The sequence below is a fragment of the Trichomycterus rosablanca genome, chromosome 17 (assembly GCF_030014385.1).
Source record: "Trichomycterus rosablanca isolate fTriRos1 chromosome 17, fTriRos1.hap1, whole genome shotgun sequence".
In the NCBI taxonomy this organism is placed as follows: Eukaryota; Metazoa; Chordata; class Actinopteri; order Siluriformes; family Trichomycteridae; genus Trichomycterus; species Trichomycterus rosablanca.
Window position 1 is genome coordinate 10519105 of NC_086004.1, and position 17395 is coordinate 10536499.

Here is a 17395-nt window from a genome sequence, read left to right on the forward strand (position 1 = left end):
TGTGTATAAGTGTCAAAAACAACCCCATTATTTTACATTAGCCTTAAATATATGCAGTTCCACAGGACCATGAAACGCATTAACAGGTTTTCCATACATCCTTATGGGAAAAAATACCTCAGCAACTCAACTGACGTTGAGTTTCAAGATACCACTGTATTAGCATGGCCTTAGCAACCCTTGATTGCTTGCACTGTATCGGTCACAGTTGCAAGTCGCTTTTGGATAAATAAATATAAAATGTAATTGAACATTAAACACAGACATTTCTGGGCTTGGGGTTTATAGTTTGTGAAATTCAGTTGTGATAGATACTTGTATGCATGAGCGCAGCGGGATATTCCGCTAGCACAGCAGCGCCGAGATTCAGAACTCCTCGGTTCGAAACTCGGCGTTGTCACCGGTCGGCTGGGTGCCATCTAGCGGGCATAATCGGCAGTGCCTGCAGGGTGGGATGATCGGAATATGTGGGTGGGTTCTTCAAACGCTGTGTAAGGACCCTGAATGGCGGATAGAGGCGCCTGTGCATGGGTGGAAAAGGGTTCCGTTAAGGGCTGTGTGCGGGTTGGAGAAGGCGTGAGCAGCGATATATGTACATGTAAGGGTTGTTAACAACCCTCCTCAACTGCAAAAAATCGGGGATCCCCAGCAGCGGAAGACAAATTGACTACGCTAAAGTGGGATAAAATGGGAGAAAAACGCATAATATATATATATATAAAATGTTGGGTTCCATACTTGAAGTATATTCTGTGGCTTACAGCCGATTGTTGTACTCTTTCCAGCATCGCCGGCAGTGTGGCAGAAAGCTTTGACACAGAGAGTGGTTTTGAAGAGTCTGAGAACAGCGACATTGCTAATTCTGTGGTGAGGTTTATCGCTCGCTTTATTGACAAGGTCTGCACTGAAAGTGGCGTCACTCAAGAGCACATCAAGAACCTGCACAGCATGATCCCAGGTAAACTGAAATCCTCCAGGCTGAAGCTGCACTCTGTTTAGAAATAGTAATTAATCACTGAGGGATTGTGAGAGTGTTGTTCTAATACTGTTGTGCAATTATCTGAAACCTTTCTCTGATTCTTTGTGGTCAGGCATTGTGGCCATACAGATGGAAACTTTGGAGGCTGTTCATAGGGAAAGTAGGAGACTTCCTCCCATCCAGAAGGTAAGCTGGTTATCTTGCTTTGCTCAATATTTGAACTGTTTCTTGTTATGAATTGTTAACAAAGGGTACGAAACTCGTAAATTTCTGCACAGACATGTCTGATTGGCTACATCTGAGGCGTGATGGCTAAACAGCCAGGCCAAGCAAACTCTAAAGTGCAAATATTATATTAAGAACATGTTATTATCTATTTATTAGGATTTTAACGAGAAGTTTCATGATTCAAGTTTAATGTCAAACACAGTCATGGACAATTTAGTATCTCCAATTCACCTCACTTGCATGTCTTTGTACTGTGGGAGGAAACCGGAACTCCCGCAGGAAACCCACAAAGACACAGGGACAACATGCAAACTCCACACAGAAAGGACCCAGACCACTTCACCTGGGAATCGAACCCATGACCTTCTTGCTGACCTACCCACTGAGCCACCGTGCCGCTACAAGAACATGATAAGCAAACAGTGTTTGGAAACCTAGACAAACCAAAGAAAGAGAAAATAATGACTAAGGATCACAGTTGCAGGGAGTGGTTTGGTTTTGAGAAGTTAGTCAAGAGCTCAGACAGCCACTGGCAGGCCCAACTATGGGTGATCTTATGCCCAGATTCTGCCAGAGTTATGCTAGATTCCTACACACACTTATGTATACAATGGTTCATAATATTATAACAAATGTAAAGAATACAATGGAATGAGTTCAAGTAATAACAGTTGCACATAAATGTAATAATTACTATTAAAATCAGTTTTTGTTAGTGCAATATCAACAAAAGCCTATTAATTTGTACAGCTGGAATCTGTCCGAATTGAAAGTTAGAGCAGCATTTATTTTTACTGTCTGATCCTCAGCATTAAAAACACACATATTTATTAGAATATGCCTGGTAAAACAAGTGGTCAGTCTGATAAAAGCTAGACTTGTCTATTTTTTTTGTTTGATTGAAGATGAGTGTGTGCAAACAGTTCCCATCAGTACATTCTGACCTTTGAAAAGCTGTACATGGATGAAGACAAATAAGGCCGAGGCTAAGGCTGATGGCGCTGTGTTTATTCTAAGGCCATGAGAGGAATCATAGCTAGTTCGAGTCACAGAAGAAACTCATAGTGAACAGACATGACCTTCATTTCCTCTGCCATTTTTCTGTGTGGTGTTGGAGCGGTCAGAGGTTCTTCCCGGGTTCTTGTCCTCAGCAAGCTTTGTAGACCCATGAAGACCTATGGTCTTGCTCTGGGTTCCAAGAACCTGCGAACAAGAACACAGGTCTTTCCTTTTTGATAACCCAGAAATTCCTACAATCGACAAGAGCCTAATTTTTCAACTCAGGCAAAGCCTTAGATTATTTTCTGCTCTTGCATATTTCCTAATGAGCAAGATAACCACTGACCACTTTAGTGAGTGTCTAAACAGTATAAACATAAAGCGCTCATTCAAGCCAAATTATTTACTGTCAACAAGAAGCTAATGGCTCATGGTCTTCAAACTGTCAACCAGGCGCCATTGTAACAACTTGACACTGTTTATGTAAAGTCAGACTATAAAGCTTTGTCATGTAGATAAATTGTCTACATAAAGTAGGACTTTTTTACAATCCTTTCTTGCAACCCGGAAAGCCTATTGAGGGACACAAAATGTTGATCTTTCTTCACTGTAGAAAACCAGATTTCACTGTGCTTTATACACAGCCTGGCCAAAAAAAGGTCACCACCTGGATTTAACCAAGCAAACAGGTAGGAGCCTCCCATTGGATAATTACTGCATGGGTGATTATGTTTCAGCTGGCAACAAGTTATTTAACCCTAACTGATGCAGTGAGTAGCTTCTCATTTGTTAAACAACCATGTCGAAAGACACACCATGTGGTCGTGGAAAAGATGTTAATCTGTTTCAGAAGGGTCAAATTATTGGCACGCATCAAGCAGAGAAAACATCTAAGGAGAAGCTGAAACTACTAAAATCGGGTTAAGAACTGTCCAACGCATTATTAAAAAGTGGAAGGGGGGGAAACATCATCTTCGAGGAAGGAATGTGGTCGGAAAAAAATCTTGAATGATCGTGATCGGCGATCACTTAAACGTTTGGTGAAATAAAATGGTAGAAAAACTACAGTAGAACTCAGGGAGATGTTTAATAGTGAAAGTAAGAGCATTTCCACACGCACAATGCGAAGGGAACTCAAGGGATTGGGACTAAACAGCTGTGTAGCCTTAAGAAAACCACTTGTCAGTGAGGCTAACCGGCAAAAACGGCTTCAATTTGCTAGGGAGCATAAAGATTGGACTCTGGAGCAATGGAAGAAGGTCATGTGGTCTGATGAGTCCAGATTTACCCTGTTCCAAGGTGATGGGCGCACCAGGGTAAGAAGAGAGGCGGCTGAAGTGATGCACCCATCATGCCTAGTGCCTACCGTACAAGCCTGTGGGTGCAGTGCTATGATCTGGGGTTGCTGCAGTCGGTCAGGTCTAGGTTCAGCAACGTTATGTGCCCAAAGAATGAGGTCAGCTGACTACCTGAATATACTGAATGACTAGGTTATTCCATCAATAGATTTTTTCTTCCCTGATGGCACGGGCGTATTCCAAGATGACAATGCCAGTATTCATCGGGCTCAAATTGTGAAAGAGTGGTTCAGGGAGCATGAGGCATCATTTTCACACATGGATTGGCCACCACAGAGTCCAGACCTGAACCCCATTGAGAATCTTTGGGATGTGCTGGAGAAGATTTTGTGCAGTGGTCCAAATCTCCCATCATCAATACAAGATCTTGGGGGAAAATGAATGCAACTCTGGACAGAAATAAATGTTGTGACATTGCAGAAGCTTGTGGAAACGATGCCACAGCGAACGCGTGCCGTAATCAAAGCTAAAGGTGGTCCAACCAAATATTAGAGTGTGTGACTTTTTTTTTTAACCAGGCAGTGTGTTTTGGCTTTAAAAGGGCAGTGGGCAGCGGTAGCTCAGCAGTGAAGGTCCTGTACTACTAACCAAAAGGTTGCCAGTTCAAACCCTACTACTGCCAAGTTGCTTCTGTTGGGCTCCTGAGCATGCGCTTAACCCTCAATTGCTTGAATTGTGTTCAGTCATAATTGTAAGTTGCTTTGCTAAGTGCCGCAAATGTAAAATGTGAATCTAAAAGATACACAAGCAAACATACCACACCTTCTTTAACATCAGTGCCTGACCTTTGTAAAAGCAAAACTGACACAAATCCCTATGGAGACAAAATCCTAAATTTTGTGGAAACGTTTTCCTAAAGAGGCGAGGCTGTTATAGCTGTGAAGGGGGAAGGGCAGCAAGCTTGTACTCAGGTTACTATATACTTTGCCATATAGTACTCCTGCATAAATGCATATCAAATATCTAAACATGCCAAACATGTCAGTGGCATGTTTAGACTGAACCCAGCCAACCGAACCAGATTCAACTAAAATGACCTTAAGCATAATATTGCTGTCACAACAAAAAATGTTATGTAATGCTTTGGGAATTCGAGTTCATAGTCCATGTTAAACCAGTTAGAATACCCCATTAATCTTGTTTTTTAAGGTTGACGATTAGATGCTGTTGAGACAGAGAATAGCTGATGATAACGTTCTGACAGCACTTTAAATCAATATCTTACAGTATGAGTGTTGTTGTGACACTCAGATTACAAGCCATTGACATAAAGACATCATAGGATGTGCACGGTGGCTCGGTGGGTAGCACTGTCGCCTCACAGCAAGAAGGTCCTGGGTTCGATCCCCAGGTGGGGCGGTCCGGGTTCTTTCTGTGTAGTGTTTGCATGTTCTCCCCTTGTCTGCGTGGGTTTCCTATCACAGTCCAAAGACATGCAAGTGAGGTGAATTGGAGATACAAAATTGTCCATGACTGTGTTTGACATTTGACTTGTCAAGACTGATGAATCTTATAATATATGTATAACGAGTAACTGAATTAATTAACATGAATTAACCAAACTGTGTAAAAAAAAATGTTAAAATCCTAATAAATGAATAAATAATTCAAAACAACATCAAACACTAGATCCTTGTGTTTGCAGAGCAGAACATTCTGGGGAAAAAAAACACCCAGGCATTCAGGACACAGTGTTAAAATTCATGATTTGTGATTTTGCTCTTGTACTCTACAGCCAAAGATACTTCGTCCTGCTCTGCTCCCCGGAGAGGAACTGGTGAGCGAGGGACTCCGGGTGGTCCTGGATCCTGATGGACGCGAGGACGCCACGGGGGGACTACTGGGAGGGCCGCACATGCTGCCTGCTGAAGGGGCTCTTTTCCTCACCACCTACCGTATCGTTTTCAAAGGCACTCCTCATGATCCCTTAGGTGAGAGCGGCTCTTTGTTGGGCTGTGCTTTTTAATAAATTTACATTTTCATTTTCAGCATTTAGCAGACGCTTTTATCCAAAGCGACTTACACAGTGAGCGGAACACAATGAGCAATTGAGGGTGAAGGGCCTTGCTCAGGGACCCAACAGTGGCAACTTGGTGGTGGCAGGGTTTGAACCGGCAACCTTCTGTTTACTAGTCCAGTACCTTAACCACTGAGCTATCACTGGCCCATAAATGGTTCTTGGTAATTAAGGCCCTACTTAATTCACGGGAAAATTTGCTTAATTTTACAGGCTTTGTTTTTTTTTTTAAAAATCACAGATTTTACAGATTTTTTAAGAAATGTGTCACATTTCACGACAGTCATTAAATAACACTCATAAACTGAATGATAGAATAAATGGAGGCTACAATACACACCACAGCCTACCTTAACAGTTGAATGTAAACCTTTTGACACCCCTCCTCTGCGTCCACAGAATTGGTTGGAGTTTTCCAAACTCAGTTACCTGAATAGTGTTTTTAGCTGCTTTAGACTTTTGGACATTTTGTCTAACAGATTGCTAACTGAATTGCCGTAGGATTGCTAGGACCGCCTCATAGTCCAAATTAACCAGTAAACGTGAGGCACTTGTGTGTGATATGAAAAATGTTACATCGCTAAACACAAACCTTCAATTTGTGATGCGATTTTCACGACCATGAATCAGGTGGCGGCACGGTGGCTAAGTGGGTAGCACTGTCGCCTCACAGCAAGAAGATCCTGGGTTCGATCCCCAGGTGGGGCGGTCCGGGTCCTTTCTGTGTGGAGTTTGCATGTTCTCCCCGTGTCCGCGTGGGTTTTCTCCGGGAGCTCCGGTTTGCTCCCACAGTCCAAAGACATGCAAGTGAGGTGAATTGGAGACACTAAATTGTCCATGACTGTATTTGATATAACCTTGTGTGAACTGATGAACCTTGTGTAATGAGTAACCACCGTTCCTGTCATGAATGTAACCAAAAGTGTAAAACATGACGTTAAAATCCTAATAAACAAACAATTCATGAATTAGGTAGGGCCTTGGTTGAAGTGAATTGAAATGATTCTGGGTACTACTAGTACTAGTCTTGCTATATTTAAAACCTTCTCCTAAATACAGTACTTCACGCCAGAATCTGGTGTTTTACTAGCACATCTTTACAATATAGTGCTAATAATAATGTGTTTGTGTGGGAAGTCGGGGAGCAGCCGGTGATTAGAAGTTTTCCAGTGTCCACGCTGATTAAAGACAAGAAGATCACTATTCAGAACCAGCTTCAGCAGAACATGCAGGAGGGTCTACAGCTCAGATCTGCCTCTTTTCAGGTACGGCACACACTGACCGAGGTCTTTCTTTTGATTTTCACTAGGATTCGATTGAAAAGAACACGAGCTGACATAGATTTGGTTTAATGTTAAAAGTTACCTCAAACCGCCATCGCTGTATGTATTCATTCATTCATTCATTCATTCCATCCTCCTGCATTCCCACTGTCCATCTACTTACCAGCATGTCTCTGTTACATACACCGATCAGGCATAACGTTATGACAACCACCTTGTTTCTACACTCATTGTCCATTTTATCAGCTCCACTTACCATATAGAAGCACTTTGTAGTTCTACAATTACTGACTGTAGTCCATCTGTTTCTCTACATACTCTTTTAGCCTGCTTTCACCCTGTTCTTCAATGGTCAGGACCCCCACAGGACCACCACAGAGCAGGTATTATTTGGGTGGTGGATCATTCTCAGCACTGCAGTGACACTGACATGGTGGTGGTGTGTTAGTGTGTGTTGTGCTGGTATGAGTGGATCAGACACAGCACCGCTGCTGGAGTTTTTAAACACCTCACACCTCACTGCTGGACTAAAAATAATCCGCCAACAGCGTCCTGTGACCACTGATGAAGGTCTAGGAGATGACCAACTCAAACAGCAGCAATAGATGAGTGAGCGTCTCTGACTTTACATCTACAAGGTGGACCAACTAGGTAGGAGTGTCTAATAGAGAGGACAGTAAGTGGACACGGTATTTATAAACTCCAGGAGCGCTGCTGTGTCTGATCCACTCATACCAGCACAACACACACTAACACACCACCACCATGTCATGATCCACCACCTAAATAATATCTGCTCTGTGGGGGTCCTGTGGGGGTCCTGACCATTGAAGAACAGGGTGAAAGCAGGCTAAAAAAGTATGTAGAGAAACAGATGGACTGCAGTCAGTAATTGTAGAACTACAAAGTGCTTCTATATGGTAAGTGAAGCTGATAAAATGGCCAGTGATTGTAGAAACAAGGAGGTGGTTTTAATGTTATGGCTGATGGGTGTATGTAGTTAGGTCCCTTAATTCGTTAATTCAATGACTTGCACTGAGCCTTGACCTCAACCCCTATGAACACTTTTGGGGAAAAAATGGAATGCCAATTCTGTGCCAAAAGTGTGTCCCTGACCATACAAATGCATTTTGGTGTCAAAAACGGGGACACACCCAATATTTTGTGGAAAGCCATATCAGAACAATGGAACTGTTATAGCTGCAAAATTGCAAACCAACTCCATAAATGCTTATGGTCAGGTGTCCACATCATTTTATTGTTGTGCATTGAACATTGAACATTGAGATACAAAGCAGCCCTGTTTCAACTCGAATCATTTTGTAATCCCCGGCATTGCATTTTTAACTCTCTGGCATTGTAGTAGTTTATACAGACCCACACGTGCTGTTCTTTATGTACCATAAAAAATGTATAGCTCATTCCTATCTCTTTACTAAGACACGTTATAAAACCGGGCTCTGTATTAAAAGTCTGGGTCATCTGGGTCTCTCTGCCCATCTGTGGATGTGCTATGCAGTCTGGGATGCATTATCAGACCTTCGTTAAGTACAGCGTTCCACTGTGGGGGCTTTCTGAACTTTCAGAGCAACCCCCAAAGAGCTAAGATATAGAAATGAAAGGAAAAGTGGATACACAATAAGTCTCAGGGACACAAAGGGTTACAGAGGCCGGCAAACCACGCCCGGCAATGTTCCCTCCAGATCTTTGGGGAACAAGTCAGTTTCGAACTGATCACATCCAGTTTGAAGCAGTTCAGTCAGCAAGACCCATTGATTATCCACAGACATTCTTCCACTGTTGTGGACTGCTGGTTTCTGCCAGGAAAGTATTTTGGCACTCAGCATACTGATCAATCTTTCTAATGCAGTATTGAAAAGCTCGCTGGATAGGATCAGTTCTTGCATAATTGTGACTGATTTGTGCGTTCTGATTTGCCCTTTCAGCTCATTAAAGTGGCTTTTGACGAAGAAGTGACTTCTGAAATGGTGGAAGTCTTCAGGAAGCACCTCCAAAGGATCCGTTACCCACAGTCCATCTTTAGCACGTTTGCCTTTGCTGCAGGACAGACAGCTCCCCAGCTTCTCCTGCCCAAGCAGAAGGAGAGAAACACAGGCTTCCGGTCAGTTCCGGACTTAGTTTAAAACTGTATCAGTGTGCAAAAAGCATTAGTTTAAAGCAAGACTGGTTCTCATCTAGTCATGTCAAGGAGCCACATTAGTCAGTGAAGTTGAAATCCAAAACTCTCAGAGGGTGTCCCTAAAGTCTGGACACATAAGCATAATGCATATTTTCAATTTTTCAATTTTAATACATTTTTTAATAAGAGTTTATTTAATTAGAATATTAATCAATAACATCTTCAATGTGTTTTACACTGTGTGTGTATTTAGTAAACATATAGTTAGTTATAGTGTGTCCAGACTTTAGGGACACCCTGTATAAAATAAATTGTTGCATAAAATGTATTTAATTCAAGCTGTAAGCAGGAATAGCTTCAAGAAATGCATGTGCAAATTTATTAAAGCAATAAGCCACGAGAGGCCGTGCATTACTGTGATTTTAGCACGGGGATGACTTCTTTCCCGTGCTAAAATCATAACAGTAATGCACGGTCTCGAGTGGCTTATTGCTTTTATAAAACGGCGGTCAACATAAAATATAATAAATACAACAATGTTTAATTCATAAATGTATTTATTGTGTATAAACTTACAATAAAGCATTCTTCCGCGACGCAAAATAGTTCGATTAACAGTGTTGCTAGGCAACATGAGGGCGAAAATAACATAAATTTTTTTCTATTCAGTGGCGTATTAATATGGAATGATGTGAGGTGGTCAGAGGTGTGCGTTTATCGGGGATTTTACAACGGCTTCGAACGCGGCTCAGCCAATCAGATTTTAGGACCGGAACTATCCGTTTTATAATAGAATTTTTACTTTATCAAAATGATTTGGGTCACGACTGACCAGATAATGTTAAATTATATTAAAAGTGCGGTTGCTCAGGTAGTGCAGCGGTAAAACACGCTAACCCAGCACTGCTGACCGGGCACCTACACAAACATGATAGGCTGTGTCTGAGGGAGGGCAGCCAATACTAGGGTCCATGGCCTACCTTAGAGAGACGGTGGATAATGGAGATCAATATGTGACTTTCTATACATGATACTGAACCTTTGTGAACCCACCTGGTGCAGGTGAAAAGAAGTGGTTGGCTATTGCAGATGTGTCAGAGGGGTGTGTGTTAGGTATGGCTCTCATTGGTCAGGAAAGGAGTCTGCTGAAGTAGAGGAAAGATACAACTGGGGAACTGGACATGACTAGATTAGAAGACAAAGGGCAAAATGAATTTTTTGTTACTTTTAAATTGAGGTTTAATTGAAACAGTTTGAATTAATTAATGACTGTTTTTCACAGCACATTTTCCAAGACCATAGTAAAAGGAGCTAAACGAGCAGGTAAAATCACCATGGGACGCCAGGCCACACTGCAGAAGAAAAACGAAAAAGGCAGCCGAAGCATCTGGCACGAGGACGACGACATCTCAGGTGAGCCGAGTTCATACGTGTGTCACAGGATGCAATGAAGGTTCAATATCCACAGCTTTGCATTTGTTTCTCAGTGTCAGATGACGGCGAGCCTCCCGCCAGCAACACTCTGAAGGCCTCAGACAAGTCCACCATGGAGCAGTTGGTGGAGCAAGCTTGCTTCCGTGATTATCAGAGGCTGGGCTTCGGTACCATTACTGGCAGCTCTTCACGCTCCAAAAGCGGAGAGCAGTTCCGTGTGACGGCCGTCAACAGACTCTATTCGCTCTGTCGCAGGTCAGAAACGGCTCATCATGCGACATCGGGTTATATCAGGGGTCTGTGATATCTTGCGGTTCAAAATGTGGTTGGGAAGTGCTACCGCCAGTGTGTTACAAATGAAATTAAGTTTTAGATCCAGTTCGAATGTAGTGAACTTGAATAACATTACAGATAATATCCCAGCTTTAGCACTTGTGTATTTGTGAAGTGTAGAGTTACTGGAAAAAGTTAGTGAACCCTGTATAATTAATCTTTACTTACGTCACAATGGTGTACAAACACAGTCTGCTTAAAATGTATTAGCCTACAGTTTTTCTTGATTTGGTCAATATTGAATACGCTATTATAAATTGCATTATACAATAAAACATACATGGACTGGACTTTGAGATTATGGAGCTTTAAAGATTTTTTTCCTTTAATTTAGTTTCAAGGTTTACCACCAGTTTATCCTGGTAAGAGTGACAGTAGCTCCAGCCTTTTCATTTAATTTAGTTTCTAGTGTTACCACCGCTTTATTCTGGTAAGAGTGGCAGTGGCTCCAGCTTTTCTGGGACGCCAATCCATTGCAGGGCCTCGGCCATTCCCAAGGGGCATAGCCAAAATTGTCTACATGTCTATATAAAACCAACTAATAGCACTGCTGAGGATTAGAACTCTGGATCCTGGATATTGAACAACTGTTCTTTTAGAATCACTTTGAATGCACCTATTAATCTAAGCCCTACAGATTAAATTAGGTAAGTTTAGGGAGCTCTGTACAGATCTTGTCTGTGCAGATTATAGATTTACATACCCTGGTTCAGGTGTGCTAAACCGTGACTGAAGAACAGGCCACACTTATTAATGCAGAAACTGCCTAATGCATCTGTGCCTAATATAACTTTGCAGTTTAAGCTAAGGAATTATAAATCTCGCTACGCAAACATTTCATCAGCTTCAGGTGCTTCTACTCCTACTGTTCGTCTAACTTTACCTGATCCGCCCCCGCTTTGCAAACTGTAACACAGAGGTATCTTGATTTAACTGACTAAATGGGGGAGCACTGGTTCGTAAAACGTGATTGTCCGAACCAGCAAGGTTTTTTTTCCCAGGGGGTGCGAAAATATACGAAAACGTAGCACTAAGGTGCTAAACACACAAATGTAAATAAATACTTGATAAATAAATATAATAAATAAATATTAAAATAGGTTTACTATACTACTGGGGAGAAATATAATTTACCTTGTGTGGTGTGTGTTTTTTTTGGTCATGATCATATAGTGGGGACTTATGTATCTATAAGTTCTAACTTTTCAACAATACCTAGATGCACCCTCTTTCACTTATCACTTCCCTTATCTTTTGAAGCCATAACTAAACACTAGGGGTGTGTTCGAATAACTAGGGAGCTCTCTACATAGACAGCATTTTACGTCATCCTATGTGCGCTCCCGAGAAGGAGGCTGTTCGAAATCCTAGATGCCTTTAATATCCTCACTACTAAGGCATTTTAACATTTCAATGTTATTTTGACTCAAGAACGAGCGAGCATCGGAAGCGTCCTTAGTGATCAAGGCAATCCCAGCATTCAGTGCGGCAGCTCTTCTCTCACAGAAAAATAATAAAAACATGGCTGACGGGGCGGAGAGAAGAACGGAGTTATTTTCAAACGTAAATAAATTATTATTGATTTTTAACTTGTATAAACTTGCACGAGTGTTTTTATTTGCAAGTTTGGGCTTGTCAGCGAATGTAACTGTTTTCGGTACACGAAGGGAGATAGGGAGAAGAGAGTTAGTTGACATGCTAGCACGCTGTGCCACCCCATCCCGTTGGTTTGAATGACAAGATGCTAAATGTGAAACCCGATGGAATCGCTGTTTTTAGGGTGTGTTCGAAAACCTAGTGAGCCTTAGTAGAGAGGATTCTAATAAGTCAATGACTTATAAGGCAGGTTATTCGAACGCGCTACTTAGATAGCGATTCCATCGGGTTTCGCGTTTAGCATTTAGCATCTTGCCATTAAAACCAATAAACTGAGGTAGCACAGCACGCTTACGTCAATATAATCTTCCTTCATGTACCGATAACGGTTACATTTCCTGACAAGCCCGAACTTGCAAATAAAAACACTCGGTACAAGTGTATACAAGTTAAAAATCAGTAATATTTTATTTACGTTTGAAAATAACTCTCGTTAACATTCGTTTCTCCGCCCCGTCAGCCATGTTTATTTTTCTATGAGAGAAGAGCACCCGACCCGCAATGAATGCTGGGATTGCCTTGATCACTAAGGCAGCGTCGGATGCTCACTCGTTCTTGAGCCAAAATAACATTGAAATATTAAGATACCTCAGTAGTGAGGATTTTAAGGCATCTAGGATTTCGAACAGCCTCCTTCTCGGTAGCGCGCACAGGATGATATAAAATGCTGTCTATGTAGACAGCACACTAGCTTTTCGAACACACCCATAGTAGCGCATTCGAATAACCTGACTTATAAGTCATTGACTTATTAGAATCCTCTCTACTGAGGAAGCTGCCTATGTAGGCAGTAGGACAGCAAGGCAGCTCACTAGATTTTCGAACACACACTTGAACTTGCAAAAATTCAGCATAAATCACAGAGAAAAAAGCGAGAACAAAGCGAGCCCCCCGGCAAAACAAAGCCTCATGTAAACAGAGAGACGTGCGAGGTCTATCGGACAATTACTGAACTACTGGACTTCTCGCAGGAATTTTAAACAGTCAGATCGGACATTCGGCTTTTCAGATTCTGTCTGTTAAATCAGAAATCTGTTCAATGGAGGTCAGTTAAATCGAGGTTCCTCATTAAAGGAGAAATTGATCACTGTGCATGAATGTAAATGCCATAATAAAGGTTACCTCTCTGTTTTGCAGTTACCCTGCTTTACTGGTGGTGCCACAGTCAGTGCAAGACAGCAGTCTACAGAAGGTAGCACGCTGCTACAGACATTACCGGCTACCTGTGGTGAGCTGGAAACACCCTCGTACCAAGGCAGTGCTGATGCGAGCTGGCGGCTTCCATGGCAAAAGTGTGGTGGGACTGTTTAAGTCACAAAACCCTTCCACAACAGGTGGGTGCCTGATCATTCAAACAACAATTAAATGAAGGATTAAATAAACCATAAATACAATGTTAGTGTCATTGCAGCACTGAGAATGGTCCACCGTAATAAACAAATGTGTACAGACAAGTGTATGATCATGCTTTTGTTTTCTGTGACACTCTGTTTTTTTCTGTAGCTTCTGCCTCATCGTCTGAATCGTCCAGCAGTCTGGAGCAGGAGAAGTACCTACAAGCTATCCTCAGCTCCATCCCGGTCTACTTTACAGCTAACGGAAGCAACACACTTTCCAACCGATCTCTCGTTGGTCTTTCCCCAGGTACGTCACTCTCAGACCTCCATCCGTCTTCCGATGGACCCATGCCTGTTCATCCCATGCTTATTTTAGCTGTTGTTGTCCCCATTACATGTCTTATCTCTGTGTGGCTTCCTCCCATTGCACAAACTGTTATTTAAATGTATGTGGCTGAGATCCAGTGGAACTAAAGCACAATGTGTGCACATAAGAGGAACAGGACATGGAAAGGTCACCTTGAGGTGACCATTTACTACAACATAGACCACCTGACCTGCCCTGCCTACACTGTTTCACTTATTTTCTATTCTATAGTTAATTTCCTTACCTCCAGTTAAAGCACCGGTCACGCCACAAACCTGCCGTATGCATTGTTTGTGATATAGGCCGTGACTGAGCTAAAATAACAATAATGTGACTTTAGATTAATAAATACTACTGAACTTTTTGTAATCATTTTGAAGGACCTGATGTTATTCTGTGTGAAAGCTAAGCTAACTGAATGCCAATAAAAATACAATGCATCAATCAATAAAAGAATCAGTTTAAAGTCAGGTTGAGTAATACAAGTACACATGCCTGGAACCATAAAATAATGGGTTCTTACACAAGACAACTTAAGAACAGTCTTAACTTACCCTGCAGCCATAAAAATAAAAATTCAAAATAGCCAAAATTATAAAGACAGGATGAAATAAGCAGACAGAAACATAATATCTGTCTTGCTAAAAAATGACACATACATGTTAAACATGGCATGAAACACTAGTTTAATTAATACACTACGATGTATTCGAAATCCCAGCTCTGCCATCCGGCTGGGCTGGGCAGCTACATGAACAACGATTGGCTGTTGTTCAGGGTGGGACAAGCCGGACCAGGGTTCCTAATAACCGGTGCCATTATGACCTCTACTGGTTGATTGATGGCGAGGGATAATGCTAATCAGGGTGTGGCTCTCTGTGCACAAGGCTGATCCGCATATGAACAGTTGGTACTGCACACATGAAGGAGAGGGCGTGTGTCAGTTGCGAAGCTCCTCAGTCAGCAGTGGAGGGTTGTATCGGTAGAGGTAAAGCGGAACACAATCAGGGTAATTGGATATGACTAGATTTATTGGAGAAAATTGGGGGGCAAAGTTGGAGAAAAAGAGGGAAAAAACCAACAAAAAAACATGGAATTAAAGTCCAAATAAATAAATAACCCCCACTTTATTTTGGTCAGGGTTCCTGGAATGATTTGGTGCAGTGCAGTAATGCATCCATCCTACATACAGACATAGCCAGTCTATGTCTGTATGAAGACGCCTATCATTTATTTTCCGCCAGTCATTAAAAATGACATTTATTGGATAAAATACACTGTGTACTGAAATGTCTAGGAGATGAAGTCATAAAAAGACATTCATTACTCATCTGTCATTCTTGGAGATGATTCAACATTCATTAAGCAAGTGAATTGTTGTGTTTTTTTAGTCAGTTGGCTAGAACTTAGGTACATTTTGTCATGTATAAAAGCTGTTTGTAATGCTGCTTTCGACTTCCCTCGGATTCAGAAAGTTTGGGATTACATCATTTTCGAACGCCCGTTCAAAGTGGGAAAACATAAATGCTTCCAGCAAAGGTCATGTTTGCTCTGTCAGAGCATCAAAAGCTAATAAAATAGATATATACTATTATATCTATCTTATATCTAAAATATACTTCTATATGTAGCCAAGTACTGTCATCTTATACTGAAAGATCTCATGCAAATACTACAGTAATCTTATTTAAAGATTGAAGGGGTGCTTTATTACTTCTGACTGTGTGAGCTACAGGGTCCAGGACACCGCTCTGACTTTCCAAGTTTGAATTCACAGTTAAGGGGGCCAAGTAATTCCCAAACTTTGTCGTCCCAAAAAACCCTTCACAGATGTAAGGGTTTTTAAACATTTTTTTTATTATTATTATTAAGTTTTATGGGCTTCCTGAAAATACAACCTCATCTTTACGGTAAAAAATACACATTCAGGGTGCTCAGGTGGTGCAATGCAGAATGTTTCAACGAGTTCAAATCCACCAATCTAACCCGGCATCCTCACAAAAACAACTGGGCGTGTTTGTGGAAGAAAAGAAAGGAGGGGGTCTCTTTCCGCTTCAGCTGCGAAATGCAATTTTCGGAACCAGGCGCCTACGTGAGTGGGAGGAGTCACATGGAGGTTAGCGTGGGTCCCATACGTGATGTGGCTCTGTGTGGGAACACTACACTGGTAATGGCAGATTGGACATCTGTCCAAGGGGGCATGTAGTGATCTGGCACTCCTTGATCAGATCGGGATTCACAATTGGGAATTGAAATTCTTAAAAAAAAAAAAACTTACAAACAAAAAAGGTACAGATGTTTAAAGGCAGATCTTAGTTTTACACACGTTAGGAATATCACTACCAAGCAACTTAAGATTCCAACATCAATTGTATAAACTTGTATAAACAATTGTCTGCAAGGTCGGTGACACAACCCAAACCGTCACCTAATGCTAAGAATAAATGTGTCTGGGTAGTCAAGTTGTTATCCAAAAGCACCAAAACAGGTTTGCTATAAATTAGAAGCACAGGTGGCGCAGCGCTGGGATCTCGAATACATCGTATCGAATCTAAGCTCTGCCTGACGGCTGAGGCTGAGCGGCCACATGAACAACGATTTTCCTGTTGTTCAGATGGGCGGGACTAAGCCGGATGAGGTCTCTATCTCTCACGACTGATGCAATTATGTGGCACCTGCACAGAGATGAGAAAGAGTGCTCTTAGGGTGTGTCTCTCCGTACACAACGTTAAGCTGCACTGCACTCGTCAAAGTGTAGGTGATAAGATGCATACGGCATGCTACTCACGTGTCGGGGGGTGTGGGTTAGCTTCGTTCTCCTCAATCGGAGCAGTGATCGGCATTGGTGGAGAGAAAGCATGATGCAATCGGGCAGTTGGACGTGCTAAAAAAAAGGGAGGAAAAGGGGAGAAAATGCATAAAGAAAATAAAAATAAAAAAAGAAGCAGCACAGGTGAATTGAATGCTAGTCTCTGAACAATATAGGTACATTGTATTTTGTGTTTAATTAATGCTCATCAAATGTCTTACAGCTACCGAAAGAAGGTCATTAAGAATTTCAAGGGTGGTTTCTGTCCACTTGGATCTTCCCTTCGCCAACAGCTTCACCAGAGAAGGTAAGAGACCTCATATCAGCTACTCGCATTGGCTTGGTGATGTACTAATGTGTCCTTAATGCCTTTATTTTTCATTTCCTATCAGTAATCTGAGCTGTACTATCTCAGTAGCTTGTTCTGTGTTCTGTCAGACACACTTTCTCTTTCT

The 17395-nt window shown here is 41.8% G+C and overlaps 1 protein-coding gene across 2 annotated transcripts in view; it reads left to right on the plus strand.

Annotated features, from left to right (window-relative positions):
* sbf2 (SET binding factor 2) overlaps positions 1-17395 on the plus strand; it is a 143782-nt gene that overhangs the window by 104885 nt on the left and 21502 nt on the right. For both annotated transcript variants that reach the window (XM_063013531.1, XM_063013532.1), the window contains exons 20-29: positions 786-958; positions 1092-1165; positions 5300-5495; positions 6719-6846; positions 8811-8986; positions 10287-10417; positions 10492-10693; positions 13565-13761; positions 13931-14071; positions 17164-17247. In XM_063013531.1, coding sequence (XP_062869601.1) covers positions 786-958; positions 1092-1165; positions 5300-5495; positions 6719-6846; positions 8811-8986; positions 10287-10417; positions 10492-10693; positions 13565-13761; positions 13931-14071; positions 17164-17247 — 1502 coding nt within the window. The remainder of the gene's footprint in view (positions 1-785; positions 959-1091; positions 1166-5299; positions 5496-6718; positions 6847-8810; positions 8987-10286; positions 10418-10491; positions 10694-13564; positions 13762-13930; positions 14072-17163; positions 17248-17395) is intronic.